Source organism: Aspergillus alliaceus, assembly GCF_009176365.1.
Source record: "Aspergillus alliaceus strain CBS 536.65 unplaced genomic scaffold BDW43scaffold_64, whole genome shotgun sequence".
Taxonomy (NCBI): Eukaryota; Fungi; Ascomycota; class Eurotiomycetes; order Eurotiales; family Aspergillaceae; genus Aspergillus; species Aspergillus alliaceus.
Window position 1 is genome coordinate 181,557 of NW_022474747.1, and position 24,277 is coordinate 205,833.

Genomic DNA, 24,277 nt, shown 5'->3' on the forward strand with positions numbered 1-24,277 from the left:
CCGTCTGCAATACTTGATCTAAACGATATAACTCCTGGACAGATTTAGTTGACAAATAGGCGGAGTTACCTATGATAATCCTGTGGCTTTAGCCTTTCAATTACGTGAAATTTAAGTAATGGCAGAGAATGTGTATCGACATCAGATGTTACTCTGCGAGTAACCTCCAGGTATATACGTTCCACGAGCCTAACACAGCACAAATCAATAAGAGAACTTTTAGAGCATATGCGTCATGAGCAACAGAGCGTTGCAACCATACAGCCAGTCATCACTGATCAAACACGATTGACAAGGAAAAGAATGAAGCCAAAATATCTCTGTTAACAAGAGAAGGAGGCAGGATTATATGGGATGAGAAACAATTATGAACGCCAACTCGCACCATACGCTTGGAGATAAAATCAGAACTAACGCCGGTGTATGCAAAATTCCCAATGGGAAGGTGCGGAACTCCAGTCTCGCATGGATACAGAACACTGAAAACTCATGACTGTAGTTTACCATTCTCAAGCTCGCGTTGTTCACCAAAAACCCGTCGACTCATCTCAAGTACAGCCTCGAAGCCTTCTCGACCCCTTTTTGCATTTTGGCTAAATCTTTCCACACTCGCCTCCTCTACCTTATTTTTGATCTTTTGCCATCCACCACAAAGAGCAGTGATCTTTGCCTCCTGGTTAAAGTTCGTAGTACAAGTCGGCTTCGACGATGATGGTTGATAAATAACAGTCTCTTGGACCTTTAGGACGTTGGACCATGTAAGGTTGGTCGAACACATTGTAACTCTCTTCGACTTCGGGTCGACGTAGGATAACTCGTAAACATGGGAGGTAGCGCTACCTCCGAACAGTGAAAGAACCCATTGCGGCACCGATTGATCGCATGTGATAAGGCGTTCTGTACGCAACTATGGTTATAAAGATGTCAGTCATCCGAACAAACATTTGGCTACGGCCTGCTGAAAACGGATAAGCACATACGATACCGGTTTCAGAGTCAACAGTCCGGGATAACGTGTCTACAGCCACCACATGTGTTGACTTGTCATTCCATGGGCAGTACTTGCGCCAGTTCGCTGTGGAAACCTCCTCCCAGGAGTAATCGAAAGTACAAGTCGAAGAGAAGACCTTCATTTTGGCGGTATAAGACACCGTAAGATTTTCGGGCAGCGCTTCTGGGGTGGAGACAGTATCGTTGCGCGAAGGATGAAACGAAGGTCTGAGAAACCACAAAATCCGCAAGGGAGCAATCAATTGAAATGATATCAAACGACGGAAACCCAACGCTCTTTGACAACGGTACGGAAAAGGAACAAAACTTAGGAGATAATGTAATGGCAGAAAGATTATAACATCACCAGAAAGAAAAAGAAAAAGGGAGGGCTACGGAGGCAAAGAACAGTGTGAATCAATTCTACAAGATGAGTAATGAACCAGCTTGAAGAATAAAATCTGGATGATGAAAGTCGGTGGCGATCGCAACTTTCCGGTGTGCAATGACAGAATGGGATGGCCTATTTTTTTTAACTTCTTCTTCCGCATTTCAAGAATTAAAAAAGCCATGGGTCGGGATTTCCCGGCAGAAACCCGCCATCAGCGGTAATTTAAACATTGCAAGTTACTAACGGTCCTGAAGAAACTCTGGGGTAAGGAAATGGTCGTCCACCGATTCGATAGGTTAATATGCGTATTGTATTAAATCAGCTTTTACCTATATAATTTTCTCTCGTTGTTAGACCCTTGCCAGCTCGTTCATGAAAAATTACGTGCAGTAGCCTCTTGCCATTGGGTCCTACTGTATGATCCTCCAACCTAGGTAGATGTTGATTGTAATATCGAACCCTTTCTGTTGACTATCTTGGTTCCATCGTTGGAAGCTCAAACCTCGTCTGCCAGAGTGAGTATTCTGCGCAACTCCTAAACATAGATACGGAGTACTTCACTAAGATTTCTAGTCATCTCCTCTCAGCCACGCTTAATCATTGTTATCACCATTCCTCACCGCTGCCATCAATTCAACATCGAACATCACACCATGGTCGAGCTTCGAAAGCGTAAGGCGCCAAACCAACCCCCTGTGGCAGAGAAAAGAACCAGGAAAAGCCAACAGTCCACCCCTGTATCAACGCGCGCCGCCCAGGAGAAAGAATCCATTTCAATATCCTCTTCAAATCGTGTCCCCAAGGTCGGCGACAAAATTATTTTGGATAAATTTGGTGGCGAGATTGAAAGCAATGATGGCCTAAAAACTACCCTCAATAAATTGGTCGACGAGAGCAAAACTGGTGTTGTGCTCTTTACGTACCCCAGAGCCTCAACCCCTGGGTGTAAGTCAAAACAACCGCTTGATTTTTGTAGTCCTAGATTCATCCTTATTTACGTCTGCTTTTTATGTTCTACTTCATCCTCCTCCTCATCTTATTTTCTTAGACCCTCCTACGAATTCTGTCTTTTGTTATGGGTTGTTGCGGCCTAGTTGTCTTCTGTGATCCTTCGCGCTTTCTTAAATACTGGGGTTTTAAAGAAACAAAGCTCATATTCTTCTAGGTACAAAGCAGGCTTGTATGTTCCGCGACAATCATGACTATTTGACTTCGACTGGTTTCTCGATCTATGGCCTTTCTGCAGATTCGCCCAAAGCGAATACCACATTCAGAACCAAACAGAGTCTACCATACCCTCTTCTCTGTGATACTGCATCTACACTAATTGCGGCTCTGGGACTCAAAAAGACACCTAAAGGTACGGTCAGAGGTATTTTCGCTATAGATAAGGAAGGTAAAGTTCTACTGCTGCAGGCTGGTGGCCCCGATACCACAATTGAGCTTGCGCGGCAAATGATTGCAAGGATTTCCAGCGATAAAGGTTCAGAGCCGGGGGCTGTGGCTTAAGTTACAAGGCAAGGAAGGGAAATATAAAATCAGTTACAAGAAGCAACAAACATGATTCACCTGTATCAATATAAGCAAGACTACTAGTAATATTCCCACCTGATGGATTGACTCCCTGTCGAGCGACTATCTAACGTTGAGACTATCCGAATCGAGGATATTATCTTTCTATTGTCGCTCGTTAGATTCGATATATAGATAGAGGTCTTTTGGAAATTTGAGGCTTGTGTGCTTTGTCGTATAGCTCCTCAATATCGGTCAGCCAATGTAGCAACTCTAAGCTTTTACAGGCAATTGCAACCTACCAAATAATTCAAAGTACTACTCATTGGTTCTACTTTGTCTCCTTTGACCGTTGTGACTTGCTCAGTTTTGTAAATGCCTACCACATCTAGGGTGTGAACGATTGGCGCTATTGGTTCAGGTGTACTCCAAGGACTGGCGGAAATACGGTTATTCCGTACACCGCGACGTTCCCGACAACCTTGATTCCGCTGAAGACCACAAGACGACGGACGATTGCTTGGTCCCATTTTTTAACTCAATCTCTCTCGGTCTGGATATACGACAGTGTTATCCAACTTCGTCTCTGTCTCATTGGCTACTTTAGTTGAGAAATCCATAAAATTGATATATCAGAACTGAAGCCTATCTCATTATGGCTCGTGACATCCTCAAGGCGGCGAAGTCCGCATCGAATGTGATCGCTGTTAATAAGGTACAGAGACCCCGGAATACCTTCAAAATATATAGAACTCTAAGCATCTGTTCTCACTAGAAATACACACTTCAATCCACCGGCATTTGGGAGCGTTTTCGCCGCCTTCTTTCAATTGATCCCAACCGCTCAACAGGCGTTCCATTGAATGCTCAATATCGTCTACCGACTCCTGGAGCTCTTCCCCCACTTTCTTATGATGACCCAGTTACCATTCCGGCTGGTGATATTGCGGACAACCCCTACTGGAAGCGTGATGTACGGAGGAACTATCCTAGGCTTAGCACTGTGGGCCAAGCAGACGCCGTCGGTCTTCTCACAGTAGGCAGCCAGGCAGCCCCAAAGGATGATGTATTGCAGATCGGTGAATTAGGAGAGAAGCAACTTGTTTCTGTCAAGCAGCAAGGAGAATCACGCGGCCTAGCCGGTCTTTTTGAGAAAGACAGGAAGAGCATTCATGGTGTTTTGAATGCGAATGGTTTGCCGCCGAAGCCCTGCAATTTGAACCTCTCAGCATCCAAATACCAGCTCGATCACGATCATGGCTATCCTGATGTGTACGTTCACCTACTCCCTGGTAATTATATCTAAACTGACCTTTCGGAATAGGTATCCCTGCCGCACTTTTGTTTAAATCTGTCCCAACCTTGGGATTGGACATATCACATTCTTCTCTATCTGGCGCGTTCCCCCTTGTCTTGGTATCGTTCTGCCCTAAACCAAAGCTGAGGCGAAAAAGCGTGTAGATCAGGTTTTGTAAAATTAAATAACATGAGTGATCTCGCGCTTCTATCGCGAATTTTGTTTGAGTTTTTCTTTAAAAAATCGCTTCTATCCATTTTTTTTCCCCCTTGTCTCTCTTACTTTTCTTTTTTCGTTTTTCGAAGGTGGAACTTGGGCTGTCCTTCTAGCGTAGAAGAAAACGCTAAACAACCAGATCTAGCCGTATAGACCTTTCTACCCTTGCAATATCGGGCCAGAAATCGGTATGTCCGTGTCAGTCAAGCTATACCCTCCTAACTACATCTACATCCTTGTCTTTTCTAAAATTGAAAATTACCGATATAACGGTACACTCCTTCCACTGCTTATGTTGTAATATTAGAATACAATAAACGACACCAGTACATGTATCGAGTAAAGCCCGATTCGGTGTGTCCACAAAACTCCGTAGACTCTGATGGGCAGGGAACAAAGACGTCAATTATGCCAGAAGACTCTAGTCAAAAGGATTCGTACGTGTACCCCACCAGGTGAGGAACAAGCTAAGTCCAACTGTCTCGAAGACTCCGCTTACGGCAGCAACAGCGACAGTATCCCAAGGCCTCTTCTCCGCGAAAACTTGACTGATAAACTATCCCCTGCTGTCAGCATCTAACGTTCGGCCCGGGGATTGGAAATCACAGCAGCACATACACTTGGGGCAGAGCTAGCCATGAAGATTAGGCTTCCCAAATACGCGGCGCCCTTGTAACTCAGCGTCCCAGTTGCATTGATCAGAGCAGCCACTCCATAAGTCTGTACGGCACTCCCGATCAGTGAACTTCCCCAGGCTGCCACAGCCCCGGCAGCCTCCTTGGACTTGATGAACTCCTCTTTCGAGTTGGCAGCCTGAGCACGATGGTAAGTGTCGCCGAACACAGGGGCCAATATACCCAGTGAGGCGGTATGGGTGAAGAAGGTGCCCATTGCGATTGCAGAGGGCTTCACAGGAGGTAAATCTAATTATTGGTTAGCATCCAACGGTGATTCAAATGAAAAACCAGGAATAATGGCTGTCAATACTCACAGTGAAGTGTCGTCATTTTGCAAAAGTGTAAGCTTCCTGTCGTGATCAAATAAGGAGTATATAGTGTGAGTCTGTGGTGTGTGATGTAGAATGTGAAAGGGCGCTGAGACCAAATGCAATATTAGAAAGTACTTTCAGGAGAGAAATACCTTCTTTTTCTAGAGCTTGACCAAGAGGTCACATGGCTAGATCTGCAAGGCATTCGGTGACGTCGTCATGATCCAAGGACAGTAGAAGAACTTCCAAGATTCAATGGTTGATATAGTATGGCGGACCAATGATCCGACGTGGCTGGATTTTATCAGTGGGTAACCGTAACCTAACTACTATACTACAGACTTACTTTGGTAGTATGGACTACTACCCTACCTTACCTAACCTATTGGTTACTTACTATGTGCATTACAGAGTACACACTACCTACAATGACGTCAGGCGAGAGAAGTGAGGATCATTAAAGTTGTAACCACGCACGGTTCAGATTCCGGATAATTTTACTTCTTTTCTTTTCCCTTTCTCACACTCTCTCGAAAATACGCGCATAACATTCTAGTATGAGGTAGTACTAGTAGCAGAGCTTCTACCTCAGTACTATGTATGTATTGAAAAACCGAAAAGTAGTCCAGTATGTATGTACTAAGAATATTTTATGGCAGGCCAAGTCGTAAGGTACTCCTAACTCGTTTTTAAAAGAAGCTCCCATTGGTGTTTATTTCATCATTATTTGTTAACTCAATCTATATAGGTAGACATAGTTGTTTCGACCGTAGTATCATGACTTTGCTTATTATTTACACCGCTTAGTGTTTCCTAGCCTAACCCACTCTGATAATTTCCGTATCTGGGTCTTTTGGTTTTAGATAGCGACTTACGGATTACCCGCTTTTTTCACCTCTCCTCCCTGGAGCCTCCCTCAGTCTCTTCTGTATCGCTTTGATGGAAAGCACTCCCATATTTCTCTCAAAGTCAATAAAGAGATAGAGAGTGTGAGAGGGATTGGTACTAGAAGAAGACTTATTATTGCCTATTCGACAAAACTGCGACATTGTTCATGTTGGGAGACACGATGGGAAGTTACAATTCTCCCATCCAACAATCAGGGCTCGATGACTCCTACGATGTCAGCGAGTCACTTGTTCCGGCAAGGATTCTTAAAAGTGTTGGCCACACCACGATCTCATTTGACGGCCTATTGAAAGAACCCCTAACACTTAAAGAAGACCTTAAGGAAGGATGCGGAGGTCAGCTCTGGCCGGCAGGCATGGTACTAGCAAGATACTTGTTGCGTCAGCATCCATTAGACTTGAACAATAAAACAATGTTCGTTCTGCATAGTCAATACTTCGGGGGTGATGAAACTGACCGGTGTCCATTAGAGTCGAATTGGGAGCTGGTGGGGGTCTCGTGGGCCTGGCTGTTGCACGTGGTTGTGATCTTGGCTCGTCATCGGTATACATAACGGATCAAGCCCCGATGCTTCCTTTGATGGAGACCAACATCAAGCTAAACAGTGCCTCGTCTCTCGTTACTGCCACGGTGCTGAACTGGGGGGAACCTCTGCCAGACTGTATTCCGGCACACCCCGCTGTCATACTTGCCGCCGACTGCGTCTATTTTGAGCCAGCTTTTCCATTGTTGATATCTACACTGGAGTACCTTCTAGGCCCGGAATCTATCTGTTATTTCTGCTTCAAGAGACGTAGACGAGCAGATCTCCGTTTCATGAAACTGGCGAAGAAGCTATTCAGTGTTGAGGAGGTTTGCGATGATCCCATGGCGGAAACTTACAAGCGAGAAAACATTGTTCTCTACTTAATACGTTCCAAATCAAGCAAGCATGTAAAGAATTGAATGATAGCAGGCAGCTAAGAGACAAGGAAACCGATCAACTAGGGGCATACATATATACTTCAAAAATTATATCAATAAACAGGCGAAATCGAATAGATCAAGATTAAACCCTTAGTGTACATCCAATCATATAAAAACAACACTAGCTATAGTTTCAAAACATCAGCACCACTCCTTACACCTGTTCCAGTTGGTTTATTGCCGTGAATATCCGTGACTTCTCCTTGCTTTCCAACCAGCTTGACGCCACCCTTTTTCAAATCCGACACGATCTGTCGCTTCTCGGCTATTTTCCCTCCCTGCTGGTTTGTATTGCCAGTGATGGATTTCTTTTGTTTCTTGTGCTGTCGCCTTAGTCTAGACTTCTCCTCTCGGGTCATTTCTTCTTTAGAAATTGATATGCCGTTCCGCAGGACAACCTCCCCAGAAACCTTGCCATCTGCCCCGGGTAAATATATCTCCTGAGGGGCAAGAGCTGCCGCATTGCCGATAGTATTTCCGGCTGTTGGCCGCGCATCCTCCATCATGATTGTTGCCACATCAGTGACGACGTTGATGTGCGCCTGTGGGACTTTAGGCTTGTAGTGCCAGTTTGAGAGTGTGTCCAATTGAATGCTTATCTCGTTCCACAGTTTGGTTATTTCAGCGTGCTCTCGCATGAGCTTCTGGTTCTTTGGGTCCACATAGTTAGGATCGGTAGCTCGAAGATGATCAGCCTCGTATAGTTCTGCAAGGCTCTGTTGAGATTTGGCACTTTCAAGCTCAACTCGGCTCCTATGCGCATTATGTCCATCAGTGCCACCAGGGCGACGGCGGATCACTTCGTCGAACTCCCTAGCAAGAATCCGACGCTTGACAAGACTTTCAATATCTTCAGATACCTCTGCAGTAACAACTGGCACAGGCTTTCCGATTCTTTCCACTTCTAGGTCTTCCTCGATAAGTGAGTTCACGGGTCTCTCTGCCGCCCTGGCTTCACCGGCAAGCATCCATTCTTTCTTCGCAACATTCGCAGCTTCCAAGCGACGGATTTCATCGGCGATTCGTGCGCGTTGTTTCTCGTGTGTAGACTTCTGGGTTTCAGGTGCATTCAATTCACTATCGAACGCATCGCTAATCTCGGCTGAAGCTTCATCCTCGAACAAATCGCGCCGTACATCAGCCATTGCACGATCTATATCGTTATCATGGATTGCAGTAGGCGGTTGGGTCTTGGGAAGTGGACGTGACCTTTTGTTCGTCGACTTCCGGGGCGGTGGTGCGAAAAAGTCGGAGTATTTGATGTCGCTCGTATTAATCCAGTCGGCCCTATGTGAAGTTTCGGCATATGCATCGTCTTCGTCTGAGTCCGACCCATTCTCAAGATTGATATTATTGAATGTCGGTCCTTCTTCATCACTTGCATCAGCTTCATCCATGTTTTCATCTCTAACATCTTTGTTGACCTCCTTTGATGAGTAAGATCGCTTCAGGCTCCTGATGGTAAGTGGATCAGCATGCCAATCAATGTCCTCTTCGTCACTTTCAGCTTCATAATCTGGGCCACCACGTGTATCTTGTCTCTCCCACAGCTCTGCTTGTTTATTGAAATCGTCAATCGAGAAGAATCCATCGTTCAATCCAAAAGGGTCCTCTGTGTATGTGTTGCGTCGTTCGCCATCACTATCAACCTCCTTATGATTGACTCCCTCGTCTGAAATCTCGTCATTACTTCTTTGGGAATTCAATGCATCATGAAGCGAGTCACCCGGGCTTAGCTCCGACACCAAGCTAGCTTCATCATCAACATCTGATGGGTCCGTCGTACCCTCTATATAACTGTCTGCTTCGCTAGAATCTGATTTTTCGCCTTCGAAGCTCGGGTCCCCGAGATGCATAAGAGACACATTAGGCGAATAGTGGCTAGTATCCTTGGTACTTAACGCATAATCACGTTGTATTTCCTGGCCAGCTGAGTCGAGAATCCTAAAAGCCTGTTCCCAAATCTGGTCGGAAGCGAACCCCTGAGTAAACAACTGCTTTAATTGTAATACTTCGTTGTTGTAGTCCTGGTCTGCCTCGGATCTCTTGCGTTTCCGATTTTGTCGTTGACGGGCGGACTGGGTGTCACTGATTGAAAGAGCAAGGGGATCCAGGAAATATTTAGCCGATCCTATTATGGTATCATGCATATTCGTTGTAGGACGGAGGAATTCCCAGGGAGTAGAGAATGCTGCGCTAAGAGAGGTCTCTGCGCAATCTGCCATGACTCTAGAGCGCCGCGAGGTATGATTGTCTTTCATTGCAGGCGGCAGAAGTCCAATATATAACTGATTGGGTTGAAAAGAGGTAGGGTATACGTAAGTAAGGTGGGAAGGAGAGAGAGTGATATATGAAGGCCATGCGAGCAAAGGCAGAGCCGTTTGATCAATCAATTTGACCAAGAAAGCATTGAGAAGAAAAAAGCGAGAGAAAAAATTAATACAGACCGCCTGCCGCATTGGCTCCAGCCGGATGGGAATAGCGTTCTCCATTAGATTTTACATAGTCCATCAAGTGTATTTTGTCCGTTTCAATAGCAGATTTTGTTTCATTCTAAAGTATTCCGTATCGAGTAAGTACTTATAATAACTCATACCTTCTCTATCAGATAGTATCTTCATAAGAATACTTTAGCTGTAGTTGGGGGATTTCGGGGGTGGGGGGAACTGGTTCTGTCGCTTTTCTTAATTGAGCAGCAGTTTAATCTGCCAGATTCCTGATAACCCCCTGATCATAGCCAGATCTTTACATACAGTCATATGGTAGTATTAGAGTGCTGTATCATCGAGTATACGAAGTATAAGAATCTATATCTGTATATACTACCGGTAGCGTAATCGGTAAGCGAGCAGGCCATGCAACTGAGCGGGCCACCTCGACATAAAATATAAGATTTCACTCAAATACCTCAACAGCTATAGCTAGTAGAGATCCTAAAATTATATTCCTACTACCTCTAGTTGTTGAGATATTTGGACTATGTGCTATTTTATATAGAATACAGAGCTCAGTTGCATAGCCCGCTGGCTTACCGATTTCGTTACTAAGATTCAATTGATTAGAAATACTTAAGGAGCTAAAAGAATGAAATTTCTAGGTTTTATCTTTATTAAATCTAGTAATTTTTGAAGTGTATTGTATCAAAAAGATCTATTCTAAATATTGATAGTATCAACTGGTAGCCTATAGTCGATTCCGCGGGCGTTTCCATATTTAAGATACAGAGAATTACGAATTATTGAAAACTGGAACATGGTGGTAAGATACTAGCGTATACTGAGTATATCAGTAGACTGGCGCAATTTAATCAGGAATACTCGGTGACATTACTATATAAACCAAAATTTATCTATAGATGCTGTCCTACCCACTAATCATTCTACGGTTGGCCTGAATCGCTCTACTGATTTACAAAGTCGAAGTGAGCTAAGCATTTCCGTACTGAGGGAATTCAGCTCGGTACCTGTGTGCTGATTTAGTAGAGCAAATACCGAAACAAAACACATGAGCATATGGCTTCACCATCCATAATAATATCTATAGGGTACTACGAGTAACTGGCATGTAAATACCAGCCATTTCTGGAGTTATTAGGGAGTAGTACAGAGTAGTGCTAAAAGAGTACTAGGCAGACCAGACTGATATGTAGTAGCTCTTGCAAGGAATACGAAAGTCTAGAGTAATACTTCGGAGACAATGCCTAAAAGAAGAAGCGAGGGGACTTTCAAAAGATGCAAGCGTGGGCTCCGGGATTCCGTGCACATCGAGGAGACATCACCATGACAAGGTTGCTAAACATTAGTATAGTAGCACTGATCTTGAGCTGCAGCATAGTCCTTCGGATTGGGCTGATCCCTATCTTAGCTTTATAATATCCCTCTCTATATCCTGCAGAAGAACTCTATCAGGTTGAGTAAATGCCTGCAACATGCAAGAGTATACAGAAAAAGCCGCTCGGAGCCCAGAATCTCAATTTCACGGTAGGCTTGGTCTCCGCGAAGAACATCAAGCCAGACTCTGACCTGTTATCCCAGGCCATCAGATCCCCGTTCAACACCAGAAGAAGCCTAGGCTACAAGAAAAACAAGGTGAAAAACCGATATAAACCTCATACCGACTGAGGATAGCGGTTATCAGACACATAAGGCAGCAGGGAAACTCACAGAGAAAAGCGCAATCACAACGAGTGGTGACTCTGGGATTGGCCGCACTGTTGCTATATTGTTCACAATGGAGGGAGCATCCAGCTTGATTGTGTATCTACAAGAAGGACGCATAGGAGACAAGAAAGGTCTAGGAGATAGGATGCGACTGTTACTGCTTGGCTTTGGATATGCACAGGAAGGGAAATTGTCGAAAAACTTTCGACACCTCTGCAATGTACGGGTGGCATTAATATCTTGGTGGATAATGTGGGCTGCCAGAACGTACTTGGGGATATTAACAGAGTCGACGCTCTTCTATACTCGTTCGCTGCGTAATATCATGTTTTCATCTCGGCTCAGCAACCAGTGATGTTTCTGCTCGAAGTATTATTATAATACTAACATACTTACCAATAGATATCAATGGGAGCGTACATTTGACACTAATTTCATCCATTTTTCTATTGTTCCAAGTACGCCCTTCCGCACATGAAAAGTGGTTCGGCTATAATAAAATGCGGGCTAGTCAAGGCCTCTTGGCTGACCTGATTTCCTTAATTACACGGCTATAAAGGGAGTAGCTGTGGCGTTTACAAGAGGCTTGTTTAATCAACAAGTTGGAAAGGGCATACAGGTGAATTGTGTCTGTCCCGGTCCAAGTAAGCTTGAATTATCATTAGCGCGCTAACTAACCGCTATCAAGTTTGGAACCCCTTAATACCGGCGAGCATGACTACTTGTGCAATGACCAATTCTGCGGTGCGGGCCAATGGGCCGTCCAGGACAACCTAGCGAGGTGGCGACTTGTTTTGTCTTCCTAGCAAGCCAGGATAGCAGCTAGTTCTTGGGACAGCGCTTACATCTCAATTGTGGCGTTGTTGTAAATGGGTAGACAATGGGCCGTAGTGACAAAGACAGAATAGTTCTCTTTTAGCTCGTTAGCTTCCAGGCCTCAATATGTGAAAACATGGTCGCCTATATGTATACAGCAAAAACGGAAGCCTTTCTATCATAACATGCCGTTGCATAAAGAGAACGACAATAGGGTTATATAACAAATGATTGTATGTAGATATAAATGCGTTTGAAAGATAACAAGCGTGTCCTAGTTATAGTATTGTCTGACTAATATAGAAAAGGTTTTAATTTTACATCTAGCCTGTTGAGCTGTAGGCCAAACCCTGGTACGATAGGATCGTTACTAGCGACCTAACGTCGATACCACATGCGTGTGATTCTGGTGTGTCTCATCTTCTTCTGAAGTTGGAAGATTCCATACATCAGTGCCTCAGACGTGGGCGGACCTTAAGAATAGCAGTCAGCAAACGCTTATGTCCGAAAGAGAAATGGAGGGCCACGGTGTAAACGAACATCCAGGGACATAAACATCAACAGGTACGATTCTATCACACCCACGAACAACAGAGTAGCTGTAATGATAGTAGCCACCACCATTCGCACAGCTGCCCATGCTAACAACCCAACGTGGGTCAGGCATCTGATCGTAAACCTGTCTGAGAGCGGGCGCCATCTTGTTCGTTAACGTCCCAGCCACGATCATGACATCTGACTGGCGAGGAGAGGCTCGAAAAATAATGCCTAGACGATCTTGATCGTATCTTGGGGTGGACAGGTGCATCATCTCCACAGCGCAGCAAGCGAGACCGAATGTCATAGGCCAGAGGGAGCTTTGACGAGCCCAGTTTGCAACTTGATCAAGAGTAGTCCTTAAACAATGTTAGATACAAAAGAAAACACCAATTTTTTCAATGCGCAGCAGGGACACGAACAGCACATATTGCATAGCACCCTCTTTCTTCTCCTGGCTTGGTAGAGGAACCTCCCTCCGTACCTTTCCGGAAGCGGTCAGGGGCTGGCCAGAATTCCCTTGCCTTTCAAGCGCGGTGGCCGATCTGTTGGACGAAGTTGACAATGGCGAAACTAGTTGGATTCGAGGAATCGAGGAGACCAAGCGTGGTCGTACTGTCGCGTGTGAGCGAATCCCAAAAAAGTTGAGCGGATGGAGAATCGTTTACCCTGAAGGGCGCCCGGAATGGCGCGTGCATTTAAAGGGAGCATGCCGATGATAAATAGCCTTTCAATGAATTTCTTCAAAAGAGATCTTCAGGGCTGAGTATGTAAAGGAGTCGCAGCAGCATATAAAGTCACTGGGGTAGGTAATTGTGATATTATCGGAAGGCGTTGCGTTGCGGCTCCGCCTTCCACCATTTTACACTAGCGGTACTAGTACCTCCATCATACTGTTATGATACTGAAAGTAAGTTCAAAAGTGTACAGTGAACGGTTGATTTCACATACAATACTGTAATTGTTCTCAGCCTACCTGCCTATCAGGTAAGTAAGTTAAATTATAAACTACATCATTGGTCCATGGTATATTCAAATACACCTTTTGTATCCATCCTACCTCAATGTACACCAATAGGTTACCAGGTGCTGTCTAACCTCTAACCTATTACCTAGGTCTAGTAACTCTTCATTCGGCCTATCATTACATACTTCGCAACCTCATATTGTAAGGAATTGACAATGTACTGGGACTGAAGCATCCTCCGCCCAGAAAGCTTCAAGACAATCGACAGGCGAAATACTCACGATATAGATTCATCGTCCAGAATGTCCGGGCCTAAAATTGCCTGCATCGGCATAATTGGAAAAGCTGTATGATAACCTATCATTTGTGCACGGTTACATACTAACGGTCTTGAAGGACAACCCTTTGCACATCTCGCTTTTCCCTCCTTACTTGAACTCTAAAATTGAATTCTCATTCTTGTTAAATTCATGTCTTGATATATTTGAGATACGGCAGAAGCAAACTTCAGTCGACCAAGACCTAGGCCTCTTGCATGCCGTCGATGAAAGACTAGCAGCGTATGGCTGGCTAACAACTACTGGGGTGAAGCTGCTAGTCATTCTTGATTTAATCGGACACCCGGCACCAAATGGTATCGAAAAGCAAAGAGGGTCTGTCCGGAGTGGTTCAAAAGACCCGGATCTGAAACCGGTACGTCCTGATTCAATGCCTCGTGTGACCTATGTCGAGTACACTCGTGTTGTTATATCAAGTATGGTCAATGCCTGTGTTGATAGTGGACTACCAGGTATTCCGGGCCCTACAGGCGGCCTATATTCGACTCTTACAGAATCCGTTCTATTCTCCAGATGATCATGTCCCTACAGTCAAAGCTTGCGCCACTGTCTCGAATTCTCTGCACATTATAGACCATAAATTCATTGCAGATGTCAAGCATATTGGTGAAGCCTGGGCTCCAGATGTGTCTGTACCCTGATACGGTCCGGTAACTCAAGCCTGGTGGAAACTGATTCTGTAGGTGTGTGTCAAAGTTACTGTGACTTTTCCTTGACTGCAGGTATCAAATATCCTATAAGTCCGAATCTACCTATGGCGGGGTTTGTAGGGTACAGTTATAGACATTATATACCGTGAAATAGCTTATGTCTTGATTTTCCGATTTTATTTGACTGGACGATAGCCCACATGTGTCGTTAACCTTGAAATGGCAAGTAGCGCAAGATGTTTGTGGCCATGAAACAGATGAGCTTCAGAAACATCCGCATTACTAGGACACTTGACAAGTATCTGCTCTTGCTGTACCATGGGTGCATATGTAGGTGCTACCGAACTGCCAATTAAGGGCGTCCCAACACAGAAGTCTGAGCTTACCTGCACTTGTGAAGGGGCTAATCACACAAAACCTCGACCTCTGTCTGTTCAAGACTCTTGACAATGTCTTCAAGCTCGCGAGTATCACATATTGCCCAAACACCACCTCCTTTAGCCATGACCTTACCAACTTCTTTCCCAACCAAGTTTCTGCCAACTTTCCCGGGGCCTATGCCAATCCAACGTTTGACACCCCTCTCTTGGTCTAGATACCGAATACTATCCCACCATCGCACAGTATCAACACACTGTTGTGATAGTAGCCTCTTTAGTTCCTCTTCCGAGCGGAAAGGAAGACCAGAAACGTTCGATACACATGGCATATGCGCTGGAAAATTGATTCTAATGTTGTCAAGAGCATGAATCATGTACTCTGTCGCAGGCGCCATTATGGGACTGTGGAACGGGCTCTCACTGTTTAGTCTCACTGCACGTGGATCATGACCCCCAAATTGACGAAGCTGTATGAGAAGAGTTCTTATCCTTTCAATGCTGCCACTCAGCACTATTTGATTCTTAGAGTTGACATTTGCCACCATAACTTTTTCAATAGATGGCATTCCGTAATTCATATCGTCTTTCAGACTAGACGCCGTAAGGCCTAGGAATTCATGAATCGTCGCAAGCAACCCGTTGAGATGATCAGGTTCACAAACGAGCGCTACCATCCCATAATCTTCGCCAGATTCCGAGGAGGCTTGTCGCGTGCAGTCAGCCATTATCTCTGCCCGGCGTCGGACTAGTTTAAGGGCGTCGCAAAAATCAAGATAACCCGCAGCAACCAAAGCAGAAAACTCTCCCAGACTATGACCAAGGGTGACGTCCACACGTGATTTCGTATCAAACCCAAACCTCTGTTCCAAGATTCGAAGGATGAGAATTGATGTTGCCATAATAGCAGGTTGCGAATTCTCTGTTTTATTCAATTCTGAATTCGGCCCTTCTGCGATAATACGAGAGAGTCGAAAGCCTAATATATTGTCCATTTCATCTAAGAAACTCCCAGCGATGTCCGGAAAGCTGTTGATCCAAGAAGAGACCATGCCCACGCGCTGTACCCCATGACCTAAGAGATGTTAGCCAGAATGGCAAACCGTATCAGGAAACAGGCTGTTTCGAACCTGGGAAAAAGAGAGCTGTACGTAAGATAGGCCTTGCGGAAACAGTATACCATCCTCTTTGATGTCTTCTGACAAACTGTGACCGGTACGACACATGCCGCAATGTACCTCTTATATACAAAGTGCAATTTGAATTGAAAGTAGAGAACATCTTAGAAGTTGCCGAAAATCGTAACCCTGAGGGGTTCTATGGAAACACTAACAGTATGATAAGTAAGCATTGTGATGCAGGGTAGTAACCATATAGAAGTAGCTCTCAACTTCGTTGAACGTACTAACATTTGAGCAACAGCTAGTATTATCACTATACGTCACGTGGTTACTAGTGAGGGCTGGTTTGACCGCCTTCAATACGGAGTCAACAACAATTTATCTCTGCCAATAGTACTACACATCTGTGCAAAAGGTCATACACTAATAAGCACAAAGCATACATATGCTCTTTATCCCTTCTATTCCTCTCCCCTCCTACCCTTCTGATGGTTGGGACACTACATGATCTCACAGTGTCCATCTCTACGATAAGTGACCTCGACAATGTTCGTGCCAAAAGCTGCGATTTCGTCAGCAGCCTCCTTACGCAATCCTCGAAGACGGCAACGTACAAGCTCCGATGAATCGGTCAACCCACCCAAAGCTAAAAGGCAACGGTCTAGTCTGCGTCATGATGATTCAGAATTCAATTCAGATAATCAAGGCGAGCTGCACGAGCCTTGGGATCGTCGAACATCTATTGCTTCTGAAGAGCTTGGCCGCAAAATGGTAGACAGTCCTACATTTCAAGAGAACATGCCAATTAGAGGCCTCAAGAAGCCAGAGAGACGGGGTGAGAGTGACGGAACCATTGTGCTTGTAAGTTGTGATTAACAAGAATTCAACTCTCATAGAATTGAGAATAACAGTTCGGTGATGCTATTGCACGTAGTCCCAAACCGACTTCTACAATGTTTTGCAATTACCAACCTTGCCGGATCAGATCCGCGGCCTACAATCAGGCAAGTACAGATCATTCTTCCTTCAGCTTTGTTATTAATATAAGTGCGTAGGATCGTTCAGATGCTTCTTTGGTAGTAGCAATGGCTACGCTGTAGCCATGACATACTCACATGCAATCATCTGGCCATACTCGACCGCAGCCTCTTCACCCTCTCCTACTGATGTATTTAGTCTTCCTATACCCGAATCTTGTAGAGAGCCTAATGGGCCAGTTCCTCTTGGAATCATTTTATCTACTGTTGCGGCCGGGGTCCCAGGATTGATGGTTATCACACCTAATACAGGGAAGATCGTATACTGGGAAACAGTCTCAAGTGCCGCAGCATTGGGTCTAGCCAGGCAGAAACACAAGGCAATCCAGGGTTGCATACCAAACTTGCTCTCAGGCGAACATGTTACGGATCTCGTGAATGGCGAGCCTGCTGGTGTCATCGTCACATTATCGTCTGGAAGAGTCGCTCATATAACTGTTCGGGATCCGCAAGGAAAGCCAGCAGTGACTGTGAACTTCCTTCGGAATACGTCAGGACTTGGGAGAATGGGGTTTTTCGGCGGTATTAGAAACGTCCTAGGTGGAGGATTCTCAAGAAAAGACCTTGCTGCCGTCAGAGCTGGTGACTCCCATCAACGAGGGCAGCGGGACATCATAATCGCCACATCAGGTGGTCTCTTCGAGATTTGGGACACGCATTGGAATAACGGGAGTATATTGAAGAAACAATATGATATAACAAATGATTTATGCGACTTCTTTGGCACAGAATATTCGAACGGATCTGACAACTCTGCGATCAAGATTTTGGATTTTTCACTTTTGCCGGTTGAAAGCAATGATCGCGACCTACGGGCTAACGGACCAGAACCGTCCTGGCATATATCGCTTCTTGTAGCTCCATACGGGATTATTTCGCAAAGTGTCTGCCTTGTGCAAATTGATCTAGCCGAGAAAGTTCTTATCCTGTCCAGCCACTCTATTGAGTTGCATGAAGTCCCTGCAGGTCTAGGTTCGAAGCCGAAATTATTTCTTCCCAAGCCCGGCGATACAGCGTTCATTGTGATGGATCACTCTGTTGTATTGTTATCGTCGATATCAAGCAAAGACCAGTCCACGCAACATGGACAGCCGCAGCTTCTCCAAGACACCATCAACTTCCGATCAGGGAAAGCCTATGAAATACTAGGCTGTGGCATGGAGGACAATACCGATGACTACTCATGCTCAACATGTTTGATAATGGTCCGAGATTTTGGTATCATCCGCATTACGGCATTACCGCGCCAAAACCCGTATTCAGTCTCTGAAGAGGTTCGAATTACCGCCAAGCACAAGATTGAACAAGCCATATTCTATGGCACCATGCTCGGAAATCCACTGAATCTAACTAACAAAGGCAGTCTGGATTTCCCTGTTAAAGATATCGAGCAAGCTGCGTTGGATATTTGCCAAGAATTGCTGAAATCCACGTCAAGGTTCATTCCAACGACAGGAATCTCTTTAGAACAAAATCTACGATCGAGGGCAAAAGCTCTGGATGATCTGGCATATCTTTTGGTGCAACAAAATAAGTCGTTGAGCCAACAGACTTGGTGGGAATTGTTATGGGGTGCTGAGAAACTCGCAGCCCAAAGAGCTATGTGGAAGATAGAGGAGAATTCTAGAAAAATCAAGGGGAAGGGACCGACGTTTTTGGCCCACGTCATCGATTCGATGAGCGACAAATTCAAAACGCAAGTCGCGAAGCAAGAAGGTGAAATTGACTTCGTCCGCAACTGGTTTCTATACGATACATTTCGAATGGGGCATATCGTTCCGTGGATATACAATACCATTAAGCCACAGAAGGGGCACTCTTCAAGACAGGGACGAAAGATCTCAGAACAAATACTGGAAGCAAGTGAGCTTTCTTTAGCTGTTTTAGAGACTGCATTTCGATACCGCGATGAACACTCCAGTCAGTATGGTATTTGTGACGGATATCTCGAAGACGGCGTACTGGTAACTGGTTTTAAAGACCTTCCTGAATTCTGGACATCTCAAAGTTTTAGCTACGTTGAGATGGGTCATCTGTTGGATCTAGAACTCGATAGTTGCAGGGCTTGGATCCAACAAACAATATCCGTTACCGAAGCTCCTGAGAGCCTGATAGTGAAGAGAATTGCAGGAAATAGTGCCAGGCAGCTTTATGTCCTAGGCCAAATGCATCGCGAGCGGGTCCGATGGCTCTCTGCTCAGGACGATCCAAAATTGGTCGATGAGAGTATTGCTAATGAACAGGCCCATGCTAAACAACGCAAATGGCAGCTGTTTAAACTGGCGGGTATTGGACGTCTAGAGGATGCCATTACATTGGCCGAGAGTTTTCGAGACATGAGTGCATTGGTAGAACTCATCATTGAACTTCAAGATCAAACAAAATGCGAAATCTTCCCGCAAAATTCGCTTCACGGTTCATCAGATACTACCAGTTACGAATCCGATCATCTCAACAGAAAAATATCACATTATTTCGACAAATTCGGTGAATCATGGGCAGATGCTTTCTTTTCTCGGCAAATATCGATGCATCAGTCGGGAATACTTTTTGCGATGAGGAAATTCCAGCCTTTTATCACTCAATTCTTACGAAGGGACGCAGCCTATTCCAGATTAGGTTGGATAAATGACGTGATTGGTGAGAATGATTATAATGCTGCTGCCCAGTCGTTGGAGAAACTGGCTATAGGGGGTGAATCCGATTTATGGAGTCATCGTGTCGAACTATCTTTGGCAAAACTTGCCAAACTAGCAACATGGGAAGGGGCCAATACACCAAGTCATTCAGCTCTACACAGTGACATACGACATTTGGAAGATCTTTCGGAAATAGATGCCGTTCAAGAAGTCATTTACGCCTGTATCTCCCCAGCGTTGCAAGGTGCAATCGATCAAAAGGCCGAGATCGACCTAGCAATTGAACACTTTGGGAAGTTGATTGCTGAAGACAGGCCTTCCCTACGTGAACTGCTTAGTGAAACTCTCGCAAGAGTCGTCACTAGGCAAGTCATTGATGTTAATCAACTAGTCGATTTATTAACATTAATGGATGCTACCCAAGCACCGGAATACAGCCAATCAGAATTATCCGGGAAAGAGTTCTATCTGGCCTTGCGTGTCATTTGTCTCGGAGCTTGTGCTCAACAAGATTCAATCGACCATGTGGCTCTGCAGAAACTAGTGTGGCGAAGATGTATGATAAAAGACAACTGGGTGGCTATAGGAAAAGCGTCTGAGAACGTGGAGAATGTACGTGAGCCATATCTTTATGATACGGCCCTTTTCCGTACTTTGGGTCTATGCCTCAGAGACAGTGAGTGATGCTTTTAAGGCCAGTCGCAGTCATTGGAAAAGCTAACCCCAACTAACAGGGCTTAATGAAGACGCCAGTTACACATCCCTGTACATTCCTAGTTCACCAGACGATGTGTTATTAACTGGATCAGATTCCGAACTTCTTTCGGCACGTTTCCGTTTAGAACAGCGGTCACGTATCGTTCATGATCTTGAGAGGGAGAATGATACTTTGTGTGAACATGTGGAAAAGGGAAACCTTGACTTCTGGTTTAAGAATCTTCTAGCCTCCGCGGAGGAGTCTGCATCATCTACAGTCCCTGGCATTACTTGTGAAGAATCCAGCCACGACAACCAGGTCGGAGAACTGTCCCCGCAGCAAAAAGAATCGAATAAGGCGCGGTTGAGCTGGCTTTAACCCTTTGGTTGCCGCACCGCTATCCGGGTCTGCGGAGTAGTTGTCACTCGGGGTTCTCTTACGGTACTAGTTATTCTGGACTATCGCAAACTAGAGCTGTTATAGCCAGCTATCGTGCTCCTACACCTTTTCCATGTAATCCGACAGGGAGCAGAGGGTGAAGTTGCTTACCCCGCAGTCTTCGTATATCTTTGTTCAGTATCTGATCGTCCATCGTTTCTTTGTTACGTTAGACATTCTGAATATAGCATTTGCTATAGGTCTAAAAACTCGTAACAGCCTAGGCTATATTGGAGTCGTGGTACTTCATACCAATGAAAGAGCTCTTAAAATTATGGGACTCTAGTAGATATCTCTATCCACATTTGCAGGAATATGCAGAAACGGTATCCAGGTCCATGCCCTACCTCAGTGACTTACTGATACCATCACGAGTACCACTAGTAATGGCACTGTCAGTTTTGGTAACTTGGCTCCCATCCAGTGGACTATCATCATCCTGTGGCCCATGTACACTCTCCTCAAATACTGGCTCTTGGTCAGCTGTCTCGAACTTGGTTTTAAAATCCGCTATGCCTTGGGTGCTGCTATTAGAATGGCGCCGGGCATTTGTAAAGGTGTACTCATAGTCGTGGACTTCATCGCCCGATCGACCCCTAACCTTAGAGTTAGCAAAGGGCTCAATATGATAATAAAGCTCACCCAATAAATATTTGTTGGTTAAAGATGCTCACCAGTTTCTCTTTCCCCCTCCATCTTTCTTGGTCTTCCGAGGATCAGTATCAACAGGACCAGATTTTGCAAAGTAGCGAGGAATATGCTCCTCAGGCAAAGCTACTCTATCATGGAGTCCAGAATAGTCACGGTCGTTCATTTTGTGGGAGCGTGTCACTGAAGATATGTTAGTGTCTAATATAATACTGGGCAGAGCGTTGGGAGGAAGGTGTTAATATACTTGTGGGAACATCCACCTCTGTCGAGGTGATCAACCTGCTCACCGAGGAATGCAAGGTCAAAGATACCTGGAGTATTGGAAGTTATTAGCAGGCTCCTGTTTCAAGCTGCAGAACGAATGCGACAAAATAGCTAGCCCTCCTCGTGAGCCTCGAGCTCACCCCTGTTCAAGCCTCTGGCGTATACAATGTGAGCACGCAGTGAACTCCAAGAGACTACTGGGCTTTAGTTGGCCATGCCACGCACAGATGGTCACATCCTGAACATGCACGTTAAGTTGTGAAGAAGGTCTTGCACAAAGACCATTTAAGGTATGGAGTCTATGCACCTTAATAGCCTGTATAGCATAACAGTCGCTATGACGAGAATATATTGACAATATATGCCAATGAGATGAGTTGGCTGTTGCGATAGTATGGGTCAGAATACATATACATGTATGTATCCAAGGTGGGGGGGTTGGAAGTTGCAAGCAACATCAATTATCAAGGAGTAGGGTGGGAGAACAACAGCATCCCATATGCTGCATACTGATCAAATACTACATACACCATGCCAAGACAACAGGACTCAATGACCTCATGGTTGCTCAATACAAGTGCGGGGTTCATTTACAGGGGGGTGGGGTAATTGGAGGTTCTAGTCCACTTTAATTTACAGTCTGGTTCTGTTTCTAATCCAAGTATTATAATATTGTCCAAACACTTAGTTAATACTTAACTTAATATAATTTAATACTATAATTCTACTCGTGGTTGCAGATAACGAGGCCTCCTTTTTTTGGTCGTGCTCCACGTTCCTGCTGACTAATGGAATTAGTAGTCATGTGAGTGCCGAGTCCACATAAACCACCACCACTGTAAAAGTTTCATGGCTGCGTGATCTGTGTACGCCTACTATGATGATATTTTAACTTGGGTCATGGTTATTAAATATATATGTTAGAAACTAAGCAGCCACATGACCCACAGGTGACCCTGTCTAGCACACCTTATCGAAGGCGGACGCACGAGGCAGAATCGATAGGGTGACGATAACCAAAAAGGCACTTGAAGGATTACTCATGATATTATTTACCCATGGAGGGCTAAGGCAGCCGAAACCGGCCCCTAGGACACTCACATGACTGTTACGATTAGCCTGACCGTTGGGGACGGACGGGATGGGACGGGAATGGGATGTCCCGTGACCCGTGCCAATCTTGGTATCCCATTTCCTATCTTATTTCCCTCTCGGTATCCTGTTTTCCATCCTACCCTAACTATAGGGAGAGAATAGGAATCTGTTACGGAACTTGCAACCTCACTCTCTATAAATCAGAACTGACAGGCCGGAGTGTGATGACCCTGTACACCTTTTAAATTGTATCTAAGGTGGCGATCTAACGAAACATCGAATGTAGAGAAGGAAGAGAGACAGAAAGAAAGAATTCTATTATATAAAAACTGTGGGATCTTGTATTATAGGATCAGATCAACAGTGGATAGAGCAGACTTAGTACCTCAGGCAGGATTTGGCCTAGGCCCTGATATTACCCCCTCTTTAAGGTGTTGGCTGCCCTCAGCCAACAGTGCTAAGGTCATTGGGCTGTATTGTATAATTATTACCAGGGTAATCCAGTTTGAATCTATTTGTTACAGACCCTTGTCTAGCGCACCTTATCGAAGGCGGATGTTGGGTGCTTCTGATTATGGTGTGGAATGATTGATTTCTTTAAGCTGCAGGAGCAGGATGCTGCTAAGTTCTACATACAAAGCGGTGAAAGGGGCGGTACAGCAAGGTAGGCAGAAAGGAACGGGGGCAGTAGTGAATAAAGATAGTGGAAGCGCAACAGTTGGGGGTACAATAAAAGTCAACATCCTTGTTAATAAGTTGAATAAGAGAAAAGCAGGACTATCAGCAATTTTGATATAGTAGAATTGTTGCGGTTCTATTCCACTATTATGTCTCCGTGTTGCTCTCGTTCCAACTCGTTCCTTTCTGCCTGCCTTGCTGTACCGCCCCTTTCACCGCTTTGTATGTAGAACTTACCAACATCCTGCTCCTGCAGCTTGAAGAAATCAATCAATCTACACCATAAACAGAAGCACCCAACAAGAATAATTAAAAAAGTAGAGCTATCAGTAATTTTTATAGTTACAATTATTAATAAGATTCTTACAGCCTTCTATTAATACTTTGCGCTATACTGCTTAATAGGTCATGCTGTATTATTACAGGTCATTAACTATATACTAATCTTAAAACTTAATAGAATAATCTTGATAAGTAATCAGAATAGTATAATCACAGTATAGTTAAAGATAAATATAGTTATTAATATTAAATTTAATAGAT

At 44.7% G+C, this 24,277-nt stretch overlaps 12 protein-coding genes across 12 annotated transcripts; 6 read left to right on the top strand and 6 right to left on the bottom strand.

Annotated features, from left to right (window-relative positions):
* Window positions 1–81: 81 nt before the first annotated feature.
* On the bottom strand, window positions 82–1,505 carry BDW43DRAFT_291266 (putative mitochondrial protein sorting (Msf1)). The gene is made up of 2 exons (XM_032043589.1): window positions 981–1,505; window positions 82–907 (listed from the first exon to the last, which is right to left on the bottom strand). The coding sequence occupies exons 1-2, from the start codon at window positions 1,131–1,133 to the stop codon at window positions 488–490; spliced, it is 573 nt and encodes a 190-aa protein (XP_031895358.1). The 5' UTR covers window positions 1,134–1,505; the 3' UTR covers window positions 82–487.
* Window positions 1,506–1,654: 149 nt separating this feature from the next.
* On the top strand, window positions 1,655–3,125 carry BDW43DRAFT_291267 (thioredoxin peroxidase DOT5). Its single transcript, XM_032043590.1, has 3 exons — window positions 1,655–1,896; window positions 1,955–2,326; window positions 2,547–3,125. Exons 2-3 carry the CDS (start codon window positions 2,035–2,037, stop codon window positions 2,888–2,890), a joined length of 636 nt encoding a protein of 211 aa, XP_031895359.1. The 5' UTR covers window positions 1,655–1,896; window positions 1,955–2,034; the 3' UTR covers window positions 2,891–3,125.
* Window positions 3,126–3,408: 283 nt separating this feature from the next.
* Window positions 3,409–4,657, top strand: BDW43DRAFT_291272 (putative NADH-ubiquinone oxidoreductase 21 kDa subunit). Its single transcript, XM_032043591.1, has 3 exons — window positions 3,409–3,608; window positions 3,669–4,165; window positions 4,218–4,657. The coding sequence occupies exons 1-3, from the start codon at window positions 3,549–3,551 to the stop codon at window positions 4,240–4,242; spliced, it is 582 nt and encodes a 193-aa protein (XP_031895360.1). The 5' UTR covers window positions 3,409–3,548; the 3' UTR covers window positions 4,243–4,657.
* A 9-nt stretch (window positions 4,658–4,666) lies between these two features.
* BDW43DRAFT_217084 (DUF1761 domain-containing protein) lies at window positions 4,667–5,497 on the bottom strand. The gene is made up of 3 exons (XM_032039343.1): window positions 5,398–5,497; window positions 5,025–5,329; window positions 4,667–4,962 (listed from the first exon to the last, which is right to left on the bottom strand). Exons 1-3 carry the CDS (start codon window positions 5,411–5,413, stop codon window positions 4,828–4,830), a joined length of 456 nt encoding a protein of 151 aa, XP_031895361.1. The 5' UTR covers window positions 5,414–5,497; the 3' UTR covers window positions 4,667–4,827.
* A 421-nt stretch (window positions 5,498–5,918) lies between these two features.
* Window positions 5,919–7,297, top strand: BDW43DRAFT_291278 (putative methyltransferase-domain-containing protein). Its single transcript, XM_032043592.1, has 4 exons — window positions 5,919–5,992; window positions 6,054–6,066; window positions 6,202–6,717; window positions 6,774–7,297. Exons 3-4 carry the CDS (start codon window positions 6,449–6,451, stop codon window positions 7,246–7,248), a joined length of 744 nt encoding a protein of 247 aa, XP_031895362.1. The 5' UTR covers window positions 5,919–5,992; window positions 6,054–6,066; window positions 6,202–6,448; the 3' UTR covers window positions 7,249–7,297.
* Window positions 7,298–7,338: 41 nt separating this feature from the next.
* BDW43DRAFT_291279 (rRNA-processing protein MPP10) lies at window positions 7,339–9,701 on the bottom strand. Its single transcript, XM_032043593.1, has one exon. It carries the CDS (start codon window positions 9,528–9,530, stop codon window positions 7,395–7,397), a length of 2,136 nt encoding a protein of 711 aa, XP_031895363.1. The 5' UTR covers window positions 9,531–9,701; the 3' UTR covers window positions 7,339–7,394.
* Window positions 9,702–12,089: 2,388 nt separating this feature from the next.
* On the bottom strand, window positions 12,090–13,599 carry BDW43DRAFT_291289 (NuoB/complex I 20 kDa subunit family protein). The gene is made up of 4 exons (XM_032043594.1): window positions 13,451–13,599; window positions 13,205–13,397; window positions 12,786–13,141; window positions 12,090–12,718 (listed from the first exon to the last, which is right to left on the bottom strand). The coding sequence occupies exons 1-4, from the start codon at window positions 13,491–13,493 to the stop codon at window positions 12,624–12,626; spliced, it is 687 nt and encodes a 228-aa protein (XP_031895364.1). The 5' UTR covers window positions 13,494–13,599; the 3' UTR covers window positions 12,090–12,623.
* A 281-nt stretch (window positions 13,600–13,880) lies between these two features.
* Window positions 13,881–14,934, top strand: BDW43DRAFT_217120 (uncharacterized protein). The gene is made up of 3 exons (XM_032039344.1): window positions 13,881–14,096; window positions 14,146–14,442; window positions 14,540–14,934. Exons 1-3 carry the CDS (start codon window positions 14,052–14,054, stop codon window positions 14,726–14,728), a joined length of 531 nt encoding a protein of 176 aa, XP_031895365.1. The 5' UTR covers window positions 13,881–14,051; the 3' UTR covers window positions 14,729–14,934.
* Window positions 14,935–15,140: 206 nt separating this feature from the next.
* BDW43DRAFT_315892 (ACP S-malonyltransferase) lies at window positions 15,141–16,340 on the bottom strand (the record flags this gene model as incomplete). The annotated part of the gene is made up of 2 exons (XM_032048159.1): window positions 15,141–16,189; window positions 16,295–16,340. The coding sequence occupies 2 exons, from the start codon at window positions 16,338–16,340 to the stop codon at window positions 15,141–15,143; spliced, it is 1,095 nt and encodes a 364-aa protein (XP_031895366.1).
* Window positions 16,341–16,579: 239 nt separating this feature from the next.
* Window positions 16,580–21,263, top strand: BDW43DRAFT_291297 (putative nuclear pore complex subunit Nup133). Its single transcript, XM_032043595.1, has 4 exons — window positions 16,580–17,096; window positions 17,170–17,239; window positions 17,291–20,587; window positions 20,646–21,263. Exons 1-4 carry the CDS (start codon window positions 16,782–16,784, stop codon window positions 20,984–20,986), a joined length of 4,023 nt encoding a protein of 1,340 aa, XP_031895367.1. The 5' UTR covers window positions 16,580–16,781; the 3' UTR covers window positions 20,987–21,263.
* A 27-nt stretch (window positions 21,264–21,290) lies between these two features.
* BDW43DRAFT_217179 (uncharacterized protein) lies at window positions 21,291–22,325 on the bottom strand. The gene is made up of 4 exons (XM_032039345.1): window positions 22,269–22,325; window positions 21,942–22,115; window positions 21,721–21,877; window positions 21,291–21,642 (listed from the first exon to the last, which is right to left on the bottom strand). Coding segments are annotated over exons 2-4 (411 nt in total). The 5' UTR covers window positions 21,943–22,115; window positions 22,269–22,325; the 3' UTR covers window positions 21,291–21,389.
* Window positions 22,326–23,052: 727 nt separating this feature from the next.
* BDW43DRAFT_291307 (uncharacterized protein) lies at window positions 23,053–23,505 on the top strand. The gene has a single exon (XM_032043596.1). The coding sequence runs from the start codon at window positions 23,119–23,121 to the stop codon at window positions 23,299–23,301; it is 183 nt and encodes a 60-aa protein (XP_031895369.1). The 5' UTR covers window positions 23,053–23,118; the 3' UTR covers window positions 23,302–23,505.
* Window positions 23,506–24,277: the final 772 nt, after the last annotated feature.